Source organism: Diadema setosum, chromosome 10, assembly GCF_964275005.1.
Source record: "Diadema setosum chromosome 10, eeDiaSeto1, whole genome shotgun sequence".
Lineage (NCBI taxonomy): Eukaryota > Metazoa > Echinodermata > Echinoidea > Diadematoida > Diadematidae > Diadema > Diadema setosum.
In genome coordinates this window covers 6,996,472-7,008,679 of record NC_092694.1, presented here as the reverse complement: position 1 = coordinate 7,008,679, position 12,208 = coordinate 6,996,472, and the positions used below count along the sequence as shown (strand labels likewise).

At 36.8% G+C, this 12,208-nt stretch overlaps 1 protein-coding gene across 5 annotated transcripts in view; it reads left to right on the top strand.

The window, feature by feature from the left end:
- The window catches only part of LOC140233601 (uncharacterized), a 37,529-nt gene extending 25,931 nt beyond the window's left edge, over positions 1–11,598 (top strand). For all 5 annotated transcript variants that reach the window (XM_072313696.1, XM_072313697.1, XM_072313699.1 and 2 more), the window contains 2 exons: positions 5,825–6,181; positions 7,441–11,598. In XM_072313696.1, coding sequence (XP_072169797.1) covers positions 5,825–6,181; positions 7,441–7,589 — 506 coding nt within the window. In that variant the 3' untranslated portion in view covers positions 7,590–11,598. The remainder of the gene's footprint in view (positions 1–5,824; positions 6,182–7,440) is intronic.
- The last annotated feature ends 610 nt before the right edge of the window (positions 11,599–12,208 follow it).

Below are 12,208 nucleotides of genomic sequence, written 5' to 3'. Positions count from 1 at the left end.
CCTTCTTTCATCACTAACTCATTCTTTCACATTCTTTAATGAACTAGGGCTGTATCTAATCATGAGGTTTTCACCTTTATGGTATACAACAGCTTGATGCTACAGGTAGGTAGCATTCCTTGTGAACCAAAATCACAGATTGGTTCCTATTGAGTCATACTAGAGTCTTTGGAGTAAACAGCTACGCATTTACATCTCCTGACTGGTATACATGTAAATGTGTTTTGAAATATTAACATTTTTTTTTCTTTTTAAACATGAAATGGTTGTTCTTTGTCTGTAGATCTTGGGCAATTCCGTATGGGAAGGGCAAAAACAGCAAAATTCAAAGTTAAGTAAATGCTCAGAAATTTCAGTTTCCCGTACAGATGGATTGTTGTATTTACAGAAACAAAAAACGCTTTTCCAATAACTTTCCTCATTTTTGTTGTACACACTTTTAAAGTTGGAAGACTATTTATTGTATTTATCTAAAATTTTACAGTATTAAATGAAAATTTGAAATGAAACAACTTAAATATCTCTCTGCTTTATCCATACTTCCACATCTTTCTTCCTATGCTTCAACAATCACATGTAATGAAGCATTCAGTCACTCTCATTATGATATTTTTTGGAGAAAGTTTCAAAATCTACTGACAAATTGACGTAATTCCGTTACCATAAAATTGAAAAAAGTTTTCTCCTGAACAAACTAAACACTGATTTTTTCTCCCCTTGTAAATTTTTTCTCTACATGTGACTCCCTGAAAAGTCACAAAACATTTTGTGAAATATCTCCTTCAGTTCTTCTGTAATTGTGGTAACGGAATTACATGGTAACGGAATTACACGCACATCTAATATGGAAGATAATGACATATCCTACTTTCGTGCCAATATGTATGTGAACTGTTTATGAAATAGCTTCAGGGCATTATTATTGAGCTTAACAGTGTTAGTGATTGGCAGTAAAGGAGTGAAACTGCATGGTATGATACACAGACATGACTCAGCATACAGTGTAGCTGGATGCCTCTGACAGTGAGTCCTGACATCAGGGTACACGCTTGACAAAACTTCTTGTGCTGAAAGTCTCCTCCCTTCTTTCACCTTTTCTCATGTACAAGAACTACATGTGTACATGGAGACTGTGCTAACTGATAACTTTATAAGGTTTGCTACAGATACTCATTCTCAAATGTTCAAAATCATACTGAATTCTGAGATATCAATGTATATTATCTTGCTAAAAAGTCTCATGGTTTCATACAAAATCTAAGTATAGCGATGAGGGACTATTGAATGGGTGTGATGCAGCATAAATTGAACAAAGGTTACAAAGAAGAGGAAGGACATAAAATTTCTTTAAAAGGAAAAGAGAGCACATCTACTGACAGAGAGAAATGAACAGGATAATTTTTGTGAGCAAAGATCAAGAATTTAAGAGAAGGATCATACACAATGTGATAGAAGTCATTACTTGACACGGGATGCCCACTGAATGTGACATCTTTGATCTTTCTGTATGCTAAAGGCTTTATTATCACAAAGTCGATAGTCTGACCTTTTATTGAACATGTCCTGTTTTCATCCTCAAGTCCTTTATCTTTAATGGTAAGTGTATGACTATGACCTTCTTTCATCTGTTTCTCAGATCTTTCCTCCACAGAGACATGGTATGTATTTTGATTTTCATGCCCATTTGATACAGAGCATCTGCTACCCTTTGAAATTTGTTCTTTAATCCTTTCTTTTTAGAAGGAATGAAGACAAAAACACCATTTGTGATGAACATTTACCCAGTCAGTAATTGTGATACAGCTCTAAAATGTAGCATTTAGGCCTATACTTTCCCGTCCTAAGAAGATTTTAAATATTAAAGTCAATGGGCTTCTACTTCTACCTTTACTCTTCATGTTACCATTTGCTGTACAATCCAGTTTCCTTTCATACAAGTGCCATTACAGTGTATTTTATAATTTGCTTTCAGGCAGTCAAAATACAACTTATTGCAAAAGAGAAGATGCACACTTCTTGTGAGTAAATATATGGCAACACTCGGGATGAGAAAATAGACAAAGTCAAAGAAGAAAGACAGAGACAGGATACTTGTAGGAAATTTATAGGCCTGGTCATGATTATTTTTCTGAAGACGTCATTTGGAAATTTTGTGTGGTCAGAAGTAAATACTAACATTATTCACAAACACAGTGAGCTCCAGATGGATAAAAGAGGCCCTCTTATCTTTCTATGAAATACATTGTAACAGAATTTGGTGGACTCTAATGGTTGTAAAAGTTGTAGTTTGTTAAAGTTATTTTGCTGTTTTCTATTTCCTTTTAGTTTAGTTCATTTTATTTTGGTGGGCTTAAGTAGGACTTACACTGTAAGGGAATTATCAAATTATGCACTACATTATAAACCAGGGGGCAACTTCAGCTATTAGTAAAATGTCACAAGTTTTTAGTGATTAATATATGCCACAACATATAGATAATAATGATTAAGCACTGGTGCAGTACCATAATCATATAAGAACATTTTCTTGTCTATTTATGATTGAATTGTAATTTATTATATTTGTCATTGAACCACAACTGCATCTTTTCACTTAACAAATTAAAAGTTTCAAGCATCTTTAGTGTTCATCCTTAATATTAAACATTGTGTTCAATGATGGGGCTGCACACTGTGCTCTTGCACTGTAAATTGGCACTGTATGATTTAGATTTAAATTCAGTGTCAATCCGGACAGTTTTTTATTATTTTCTTATGCATGTGCACATAATATTCATGTACAATACTTGTAAGTAATTCACACATATTGTCAATTATTGGCATATTTAGGAAGAAGAAAACAGAGAAATCTGTCTTGCATGATATCAACAAAAGAAATACAAGAAAATTTGAGTATTGTTGACAGGATTTATAGAATTGTACTTGTGTAGGGCTATTCTAGCGTAATTCCGTTACCATGTGTCTTAGATGTCATTTACCTGCAGAGTGTGAAATTCTTAACTTGAAAGTAGACAAATTTTGATGGATGTGGTACTTAGAAGTTACGAGATCCTGATTGACATAGTTACGACTGCAAATCACGGTCGTTAGCCTGAACATTTTATGTTTTTTGACAATAAAAACTCATTTGGCACCTATACACTTGTACCAGTTCAAGGTCAAAGGCTAGAGAGTACTTATTTAGTGGTTATATTATAGCTAAAGGCATACACAATCTTTATCAAGACATTTCAGAATACATGAGTACCAAGAATGTGTATTTTTTCCAGTGTATTTCAGAAGGCGTAATTCCGTTACCATTTGTGTAATTCCGTTACCACTGGCTTTATAGGGAAAAAGCCTGCTGCTTTGAAAATGTGATGAAATATTTGAAAAACAATACAACTGAATTGAAGTCAACACAATCAAAGATGAAATCAGACAACAACCTACACTGTATGTGTTATAGATTTCAGAGAAACAAGTCCCAAAGTCAGAGTTGAAGTTGTGACTAAATTTTCTGGTAATTCCGTTACCATCGCACATAGACCTCCTTTGTAACCAACCAAGTGAGAACATTTAACAAATTTGTATTTGGGGTGACAGTGTGAGTACCTCTGCATCTTTTAAATGTATCAAGAGAAGGCAAAGTAATCAATCCTGTATACAGGGTGAAAGAATATGAGCCAAAATTCTCTGATTTGTAATTCCGTTACCGCGGAATTGCCCTCTTTATAACTTGCATTATTTGTTATCTTCTTATTCAAGTTTGTCCTTGGTGCAACGTAGGACATTTCTTATCTTGTCACATCACCTCTAATGTGAGGGGAAATTGTAAAAATGATTTACAATTACATTACAACATGCAATGGGCTTGTTTTGTTTTCCTAAATACAGATCGTACTTTATTACTTGTAACCCACTGAGGATGAGTTCTGAGTATACTCGAGCAGTTGCCTATGGGAAATGCTTGTTGTAGCAAAAGCAAACCATCCTCAACGGGTTAATAAACACAAGAGAAACATTTTCCATTGGAGTAACAATGGTAGAACTGCAGGATGATGTATTGTACATCTACTGTAGAGCTTTTACAGTAAACATTACTATCGCATGGCAAGGCATTGCCAAAAATATGTTCCCACTTGCCAGAAAAGATTATTTTGGTGAGTGTCCTGAACATTTGATCAGCAAGTACTACTACCCATGGATTTATGTTTGTCCAACAGTGAGATTTGTAAGTTGCCCCAAACAAGCTCATACAACATGTAGATTTGAATCACTCCTTTATATTAAGTTTGGAATGACCCTATTCATTCTATGTTCCTGTCACTCTGAAATTATGTTACTCATTATTAAAATAGACTAAATATTTTGTTGAATAACAAGACCAATGAAAGTCTTTATGAAAGTCATACCCCTCAATTCAGGACTGTTACTGGTTCACTTTATTTAGTTATTTAGTTATTTATTTATTTATTTATTTATCTATTTATTTATTTATTTTTTATTCTTTTTATTCAGGTACTTATCCATCTATTTATTTTTGAATGTATCATTCTGTCTAACTATTTATCTGCCTATCTATCTATCTATCTATTAATCTATTATTGTTCAAGATTGAGAATGTTCTGTAACAGTATTTTCTGAGTCTGATGTTGTCCATCCTGGTCTGGATGATGCTTTCTTTCATTTACCCTTTCTCCTTTGGTGAAAGCTGTATCTCACTATCATTGTCACATTTGAACCCAGTGAGATATGTAGTTCGATTCACTCACCTTTCCTTTCTTTTTTCCCCTCCATTGTGGAACTTCTGTTTTTAGAATACTGTTTTTTATTAGGATGGGTACTGCACATGGAAGAGGGAAAATACTAAATGTCACAGGGCTTGATTGATCACACTCAAAGGCTTTCTTTTTATGTTGGTATTTTACTTTTATGTCATTGTACTATGCAGTGAACATCTGCAGACGGATGTGTTGAATGTACAACCAGCCTTAATCTTTTCAGATGAATGTGGGGACTTTACATTCCATTAATGGTTGATGGTGGAGGGAGCTGTTTGCATAAAATATGCAGTGAGATTTCTAAATTGCCTTATTTTCGCTTGCCCCACAGAAGGGCCATGGCAAGTTAACATCGTGCAAGTCTCAGGGCCCTTTTGCCGGGCAGGCGAGGTTTATACTCATCGTGTGCATTAATAGGTGTAGGAGAAAAAGAAACTGGATATTTTAATACCAAGTGTACATTCATGAAGTTAATCTATATTTTGTTGAATTGGTTAAAATTTTGCATCAGTCTGTTCCTGCAATACAGCTTTGATATACCTCTTGCTACAAATTGTACCTTCTTGGTAAAATTTATATGACATTTGCAAGTTATTTGTACACGTTCACTATAGAGCTTGCATAAGCCTTTGAACAAGCTTGTTTATAGCATGTTATGATGTTGCAAAATTATATTTTCCAAGAGCACTTCATGAGTGCACAGGTTTGCTTTTCTTTTTGGTCCAACATGAATTGTGAATGGCAGAGTTGTATAAAACAATTGGTAAAGTACATTTTTGATATTCAGTGAAACGTGTGTGATGCTCCAGCTGTAAATCTTTCATGGAACAATGTTTCTTCCACCCACTGCAAAATCTTGCACCATCATGCTGTACGATACTGGAACTGCATGCTACTGTATGCTACTGTAGCTGTATGCTACTGGAATATGACTGAGTATACCCTATTGTTAGGGTTGTACAATGCTTGACTTACTCAGTGTGTATTCGGTTAGGTAATGCCCTATCTTTGTAGAAAATAAGAACATTATTAACAAACTTTTTATTCTTCTGTTTTCACAGTGTACGGTGACTCCAGTCCCCACATGGATTTCAACGCCAGGAGAAACGGCTTTCGCCCCACCAGCAAGAATGCCTTCATGACGCGAAACGAACAGAACATGCAGCTGGCCGCCTTCCGCCACGGCCACAATCCCATGGCTGACCCCCTTAGTTCTCTGTCCATTGGGCCCACTCCGTGTCCACCTGGTGCCCCAGGCACCCTCAGAGGCCAGAGCATCGGGTTTGGCAGTAGAGAGGGCACCATGGTCAGTAGCTTGAATGCTAGCTGCGGTAGCTCCAGCAGCCAAGGGCGGGCAGGAAATGTGAAGTCCAGGACGAGATCAATATTCCTGTCTGGGCAGAGTGAAAAGTACAGACGTAAGTTGATCAAGCCAGACTTGACTCGCTAATTCTCTGAAAATGACACAGTGTTACAACCCAAAATTATATTGTTTTTTTAATGCAAACAATGCCTTTTCTGTTTGTTCTAGTGGGTTTAGCTGTGTTATGAGATACAAAAAGACAAACTTGCACGTAACAAGAAGAGGAAAAACACTATTAAACACATAACTTATATTGAAGGTTACTATAATTGTGTGTGGTATACCTTAATATGTCATCAGCTGAGATAAAAAGGAACATAAAGCTGACTGATAAGAGGTCCTTGGTGTGAGGGCCAGAAGGACTTAGTGAACCAATTTTGTTTTAATGCTTTATATTCTGTCATAAATGGGCAAAACCTGTGTTCCTTTAATATTTCATTAGAAGAAGGGATTAAAGAGGGAATTATAGATTATGTGCAATCAGGAGTAAAAATCTGTTAGTAAGCAATATGGGAGGAAAAGAGAAAATGCTGAATGACACAGACCACCCCTGCTTTCTCCAAAACAAAGTAAATGAGCTACATTTGTACTATTAACCCGTTCCTTCCGCAATTCTCTAAATACCTTTGATGTCCCCAAACGAGATTCTTTTAGCCTGTTGACAGAGAATGGGCAGGTTGGTAATCCACCTGTGCGAAAGCAGTCAAGCGGTACATGTACACGCATCCCCTCCCCACGGTCAACTACAGTGTACATGTGCCCTTGAACAATAGAAATATCAATCGGGTGCGATGTATGAATAGAGCGTGCGCTGATGGGCTCACAGACTCTTTTGTTCTACACAAAATTAGGCACCAGAATGCGATGACTGGGGTCAGCAAACGCAAAAATCTACTGCGATCAGCTTTGATTGCTAATGTACATGTTCATACGAGTTTTGTAGCAGAGCAAGGGCAAACTAAATCAGAACAAAGGTAAAATGGATTATGATATACGATTTTTACAACAGAAAGAGAACAAGTGCTGGTAGAATAAACTCTAATCTTTTTATCAAACCCATTTGGGAGACTTCATCACAAAAAGAAACATGAATTTAGGCCACAAAAGCAGGCACTCTTGTCTTCATCTTGGGAACCTGGTATACCAGGTTCCCGTAAGAAACGGGTTAACCAGACACCTCTCGACTCTGCTGATATGCTGCAATGTTTCGTTTGTTGTAGTTGTCACATCTTGTTGAAATCTCATCTTATTGCACTTGGCTAAAGAATCAAACAGTACAGGTCCTGATTGTGGTAGTATGTGTTGATTTTGCAGAGAACCAGTACCAGTTCCAGGACCCGGCGCTTGGCGCTGCCTCAGACTTCCAGCAGCGGCTAGCAGAGCTTACTGCGCTGGAGACTGACACAGTACGATATGAGAGGACTAAAAAGGCCAAGAAAAAGGCCAAGCAAGACTCTGGATAGGAGGAACAGAGATATTGTCGTCACTGGAAATTGTACGAACAAAAGTTTTGTCGAAGACATCAGTGGGTTGAACAGATGGATCATCGGTGAGTTGAACGGATCATACCAATGTGGAGATACTGATGATTTTCAGGCATGTCGCTCATGTGGAGACACGGGATTCTCTACACAGTTCAGCACACATGATATTTCAGCATTCTTGCCCTGCACCTAGAAGCTGCTGGAACTCACAGAGACATGGAGTCTGCCATAGATGCATCTGATTGAAAGATGTGGGACTGAGTCAACAGAATTATGCTGCAATGAATTCCGTCCACCTCGGACAGTTGTGCTTTTTATTTTGAAAGAAGAGTTTTCAAGACTCATGATGTGTCAATGTTTGTTTTCTCACCTTGTGATCTTTTCGCCACCAGTATTTTGCTATATTGTGTTTTCAAGAGGGCCTTGAAAAATAGATGTACAGTCAATCTTGCATGATATGACATTGGATTAACACAATGTCATTTATCGTGAACGCAAAATATTTAGATTTTTCATTTTTTCATTCTTCTTTTTAAAATGAGTGTAAGTCAAAATTGCTTACTTGCAGTAAGTTACCACAAAGGAAAATATTCACTCTCAATCTTTACTTTATTATATTGTTTTTCCTGGCTAAATGTTACTCAAAGCAAATTGTAACATTGCTCACCTATTTCCAGGCAAACTAAATGACATAGATTACTTTAAAAGTGGATATTTTCGCGCGACTAATTTTTCGCGCTAGGCCGGGTCAGAAGAGTTTCGCGTGTTGTTAATTCCGCGGAATCAAGACATCATGCACATTAACGTATGGCAAGCAAAAATATTCGCGTGTTTTTATTTTCGCGCTAGTTTCTGGTTGCGCGAAATGCGCGAAAATTTCAACACCGCGAAAATTTCCACTTTTACAGTAAGCGTAGTGGACAGCAAAGAAAGTGATACAAATCTTTGCAAAGTTTCCTTGATGATACACCAAACATATCATACACATTCAAGATCCGTGTGATTTGGCTCAGTCGATAAAGCATCTGCCATCCATTCCAATGACCCGGTTTTATTTCTGAGTCTGGCTGAGCAGTGTTGTGTTTAGTCATTCCATGCCCTCTGGTAAGAAGCAAAAATTTGTTGTCCCTCAAATTATTGAGGTCCTGTGTGTGGTAGTGAGTCACAACTCATGTGTGTAAAAGATATTGCTTCATTTATTCATAGCAAAGAGCAGGATGTATAACCTGGTGAAGTGATCTGCCTCGCATCCAACTCGACCCCAAAGAAGACCAGCTAAGGCAGCTGATGGGCTATCCAGCCATCTTCTCAGATGGAAAATGAAACAGGCAGCAAAAGCAAGTAATACGTTGTATGCCCATCGGCCCCACCCTGTAGGGAAGATAGACAGCCAGCACAAATAGCATGAGTGGATAGTTTTTGTACAGTTCTTTTCTTGATCCATAACTCAAACATAAACATCATGACATTATTCTATGTCCACATGACTGACATACATATGTAATCAATCCAGACTAAATCACATGTAAAATGAAGATTAATTTCAGCATAACAAAATAAAATAAGTGAATCTCGAATAGATCTAGCTTGATTACAGTATTTCTGCATAAACTCAATAAAAGGTGCATGTGCCAATGTCATGTCTGATGCCTGCATCGATGTTCTGGCGGCTTAACCAAAATAATCCGTTGTCCTTCGATCGCTAGATGTACTGACATTCCTCAAATACTAGTAACTACCACTCTTGGAATGGCAAGACTACACAGCTGAACATTACACCCCCACATACAATTCTGAAGCATTCCAATACGTCTGGATGGTACAGACCATGCCTATACAGTCATGTACAGTGTACGCATATCAGTGTCACCAGCTCTCAATGTAGTTGCATTACTTCATGTTCAAGAAAGGTAGGACTATGATGTAAGCTCATATTTATAGCCTTACTACGTTCCTGCCATAATCATTTGGTACATGTCAAAGCAAACAGCATAATTTTCTATCCCTTTCAAGCATGGCATTGAAGCAATGATAGAATGCAGAATTAAATAAGGAAAAATAGTCAATCGTCATTCATTGCAGAAAATACAATTTGTAAGCAGACGAAGTAGCAGAATTTAGTGTGAAGTCCAAGACCCTCTCTGACTTTCAATTCATGTGCTATCTGTAAAGTTAAAACTTTACAAAGCGTAGAATGTGATCTTCTGATTCTTGTGTATGACTGGCTGCCTACAGTTGAGCAAATCCATTTTATTGAGTGTTTTATTGAAGCAGGGTTTTTTCCACATGCCCTGTATGTGTGAAGAAATGTACAATACAGTTTAATAATAAAGCTTATCTTGCACTCTTGTATTTGTTTTCATCTTCAAAGGGATTTATGTCTTTCACCAGAAGCATAAATATATGCAGCAGAATTCTGGTCCTTTTCCACTTAATTCATTCATACTGTGATAATTACAATATGGTTACTGTGATAAACATGCAAGCATTTGTCTTTTACACACACCATATTGAACATCGATGAATAGTGTGTTAGAAATTATGACAGAAATTGGACTCCTGTAGTTCCCGAAGTTCATTTAAGTGAAACTGTTATCTTCAGTCCCAACTGATTCAAGTGAATATGCAAGGTTGACTGCATGAAAAATATGTTGAAATCAGTTTGAAGAAGATACAAAAGATTGTCTAATCTTCATTAGTGTGTGAGACAGCAGCAAACTTGGACACTTGTACTCGTGGACGAGCAGTACTCAGGATCTCATTGTCTAGTACTAGATGTTATTTTGGGTTTGCATGTTTGAAGCATTTATGTGTATTACATGTCAATGAAGCATAAATAGCTTATTGTTTTCACAGGTATGCTCTGTAGAAATGTGATTTTCCCACTGTGTACCTGGAACAAATCTTTTTGAACTTCAAAATCTGATTGTGCCCAATTACAATTTATATGATGCCTTTCTCTTACATCAGCAGTGTTGATGACAGAATTAAATATCATGCAACCATCAACTGAAATAAGTGATTCCAAATTGAGATCATCCCAATGTGTGGGAAATTTGATGTCAGTGTACTGATAAATGAATTACATTTGATGAACAAATGGCAAAAGGCATATCTCATTTACCAACACTTTGACCTTATCTAGGTTAACAACCATTCATTTGAGGAGATTAAGCTCAGTTCATCACAACTGCAGCCTTGCTAGGAACTTGAAATTTACAGTGGGATCAGGAGGGTTATAATGGATTTTCAGCACCTTGTCTGAGAAAATGTGTATATGTGTGTGTGTTGAGCTGATGGGAATCAAATTGGGATCCAGAGTGTCTAGAACACTGTTTGCAGTAGACCACTGTGCTCTTATAATGATTAGACTTTGTTTCATAGACTTCCACAGCTGCATTAAGCGAGGATTTGATAAAAGACAGTGTTTTAGGCATTTAGGATGTAATACGTGCTCCAGTGATTTATACCCTCCCCCTTTTTTGTGGAAAATTTTACGTGTTCTGTGTTATAGTGCACAAATTGTTTTGCATGGAGCACTAAACTCTTGCTTTTTGAAAGTCAGTTTTCCAGAGAATGCATGTGTAAGGTCTCACAAAGAAAGATTTAAATATGCCTAAAAAATCTTGAATTTCTCAGTATGCAGTTTCATCAGAGCTGTTTATGAATGGGCTCAAATGGAACATATGTTTTGCAATTTTCTTAAAGGAGATTTGCTAATGACCTATCATCTAAGATTGCATGTAATGTTTTCAGATGTAAAGTTTTTGTAGAGATGGTTTTTTAAGTTCTAGTCATTTTTTTCTTACATTTTGAACAAAATGAAAATCGGTTGTTCTGTAAAATATGAACCATATATGATATGGAGATATGAAATGTGACATACTTGAAAAAAGAGTTATTACATTTGTTTGTTTTCCCCATTTTGTGTCGTTAATTGAATTTGGTTAATTGATTAAAATGTGAAGGTCTCCATTCAGGCCAGGCATTGCACACAACCAGCCTATGTGTTGTATATTTTCAGTGTGATAGGAAAAGATTTTGGGAAAATTGAATAGATCATGCTCATTTGTATCTTTGATTTCAGTTGCTTATTCTCGAAAATTGTCTCTTAAGATGAATGACATTTTAAGGATTTCCTTGGATGGTGCCCTTGCGTTTATTTCATATATAACTCTCATTAAAATGCCACTACAGTGTACTTACTTTACACTACAGTGTACTATTTAAGCAAGGTGCTACATATAAGTACGTGCCCACTTGCGTGGGGCAAGTGGAAGTGGAAATCAAAGTTGGGCAAGTGTTTTGGAACAATGAGAAAAAAATGCTTGCCTGCATTGGGCAAGCAAAAAGTATTGAAGCCACCCATTTTTCACCTCCCCTACGCCCCTCCACAAATCCACAAATTCAACCATACAGAAGCCTGAAGATACACTGTAATAGATTGTTTAGTGATGCCACACACTTCAATTTCATTTCAGCACATTTCCAATTGAACACTTACGTGAAGATCTAGAAGCCCTAATATAATGCACTTGATAGAAACAAGTTTGTTAAATCAACATGTTCTGTTCATTCAAATGATTGTGTTTTATTAA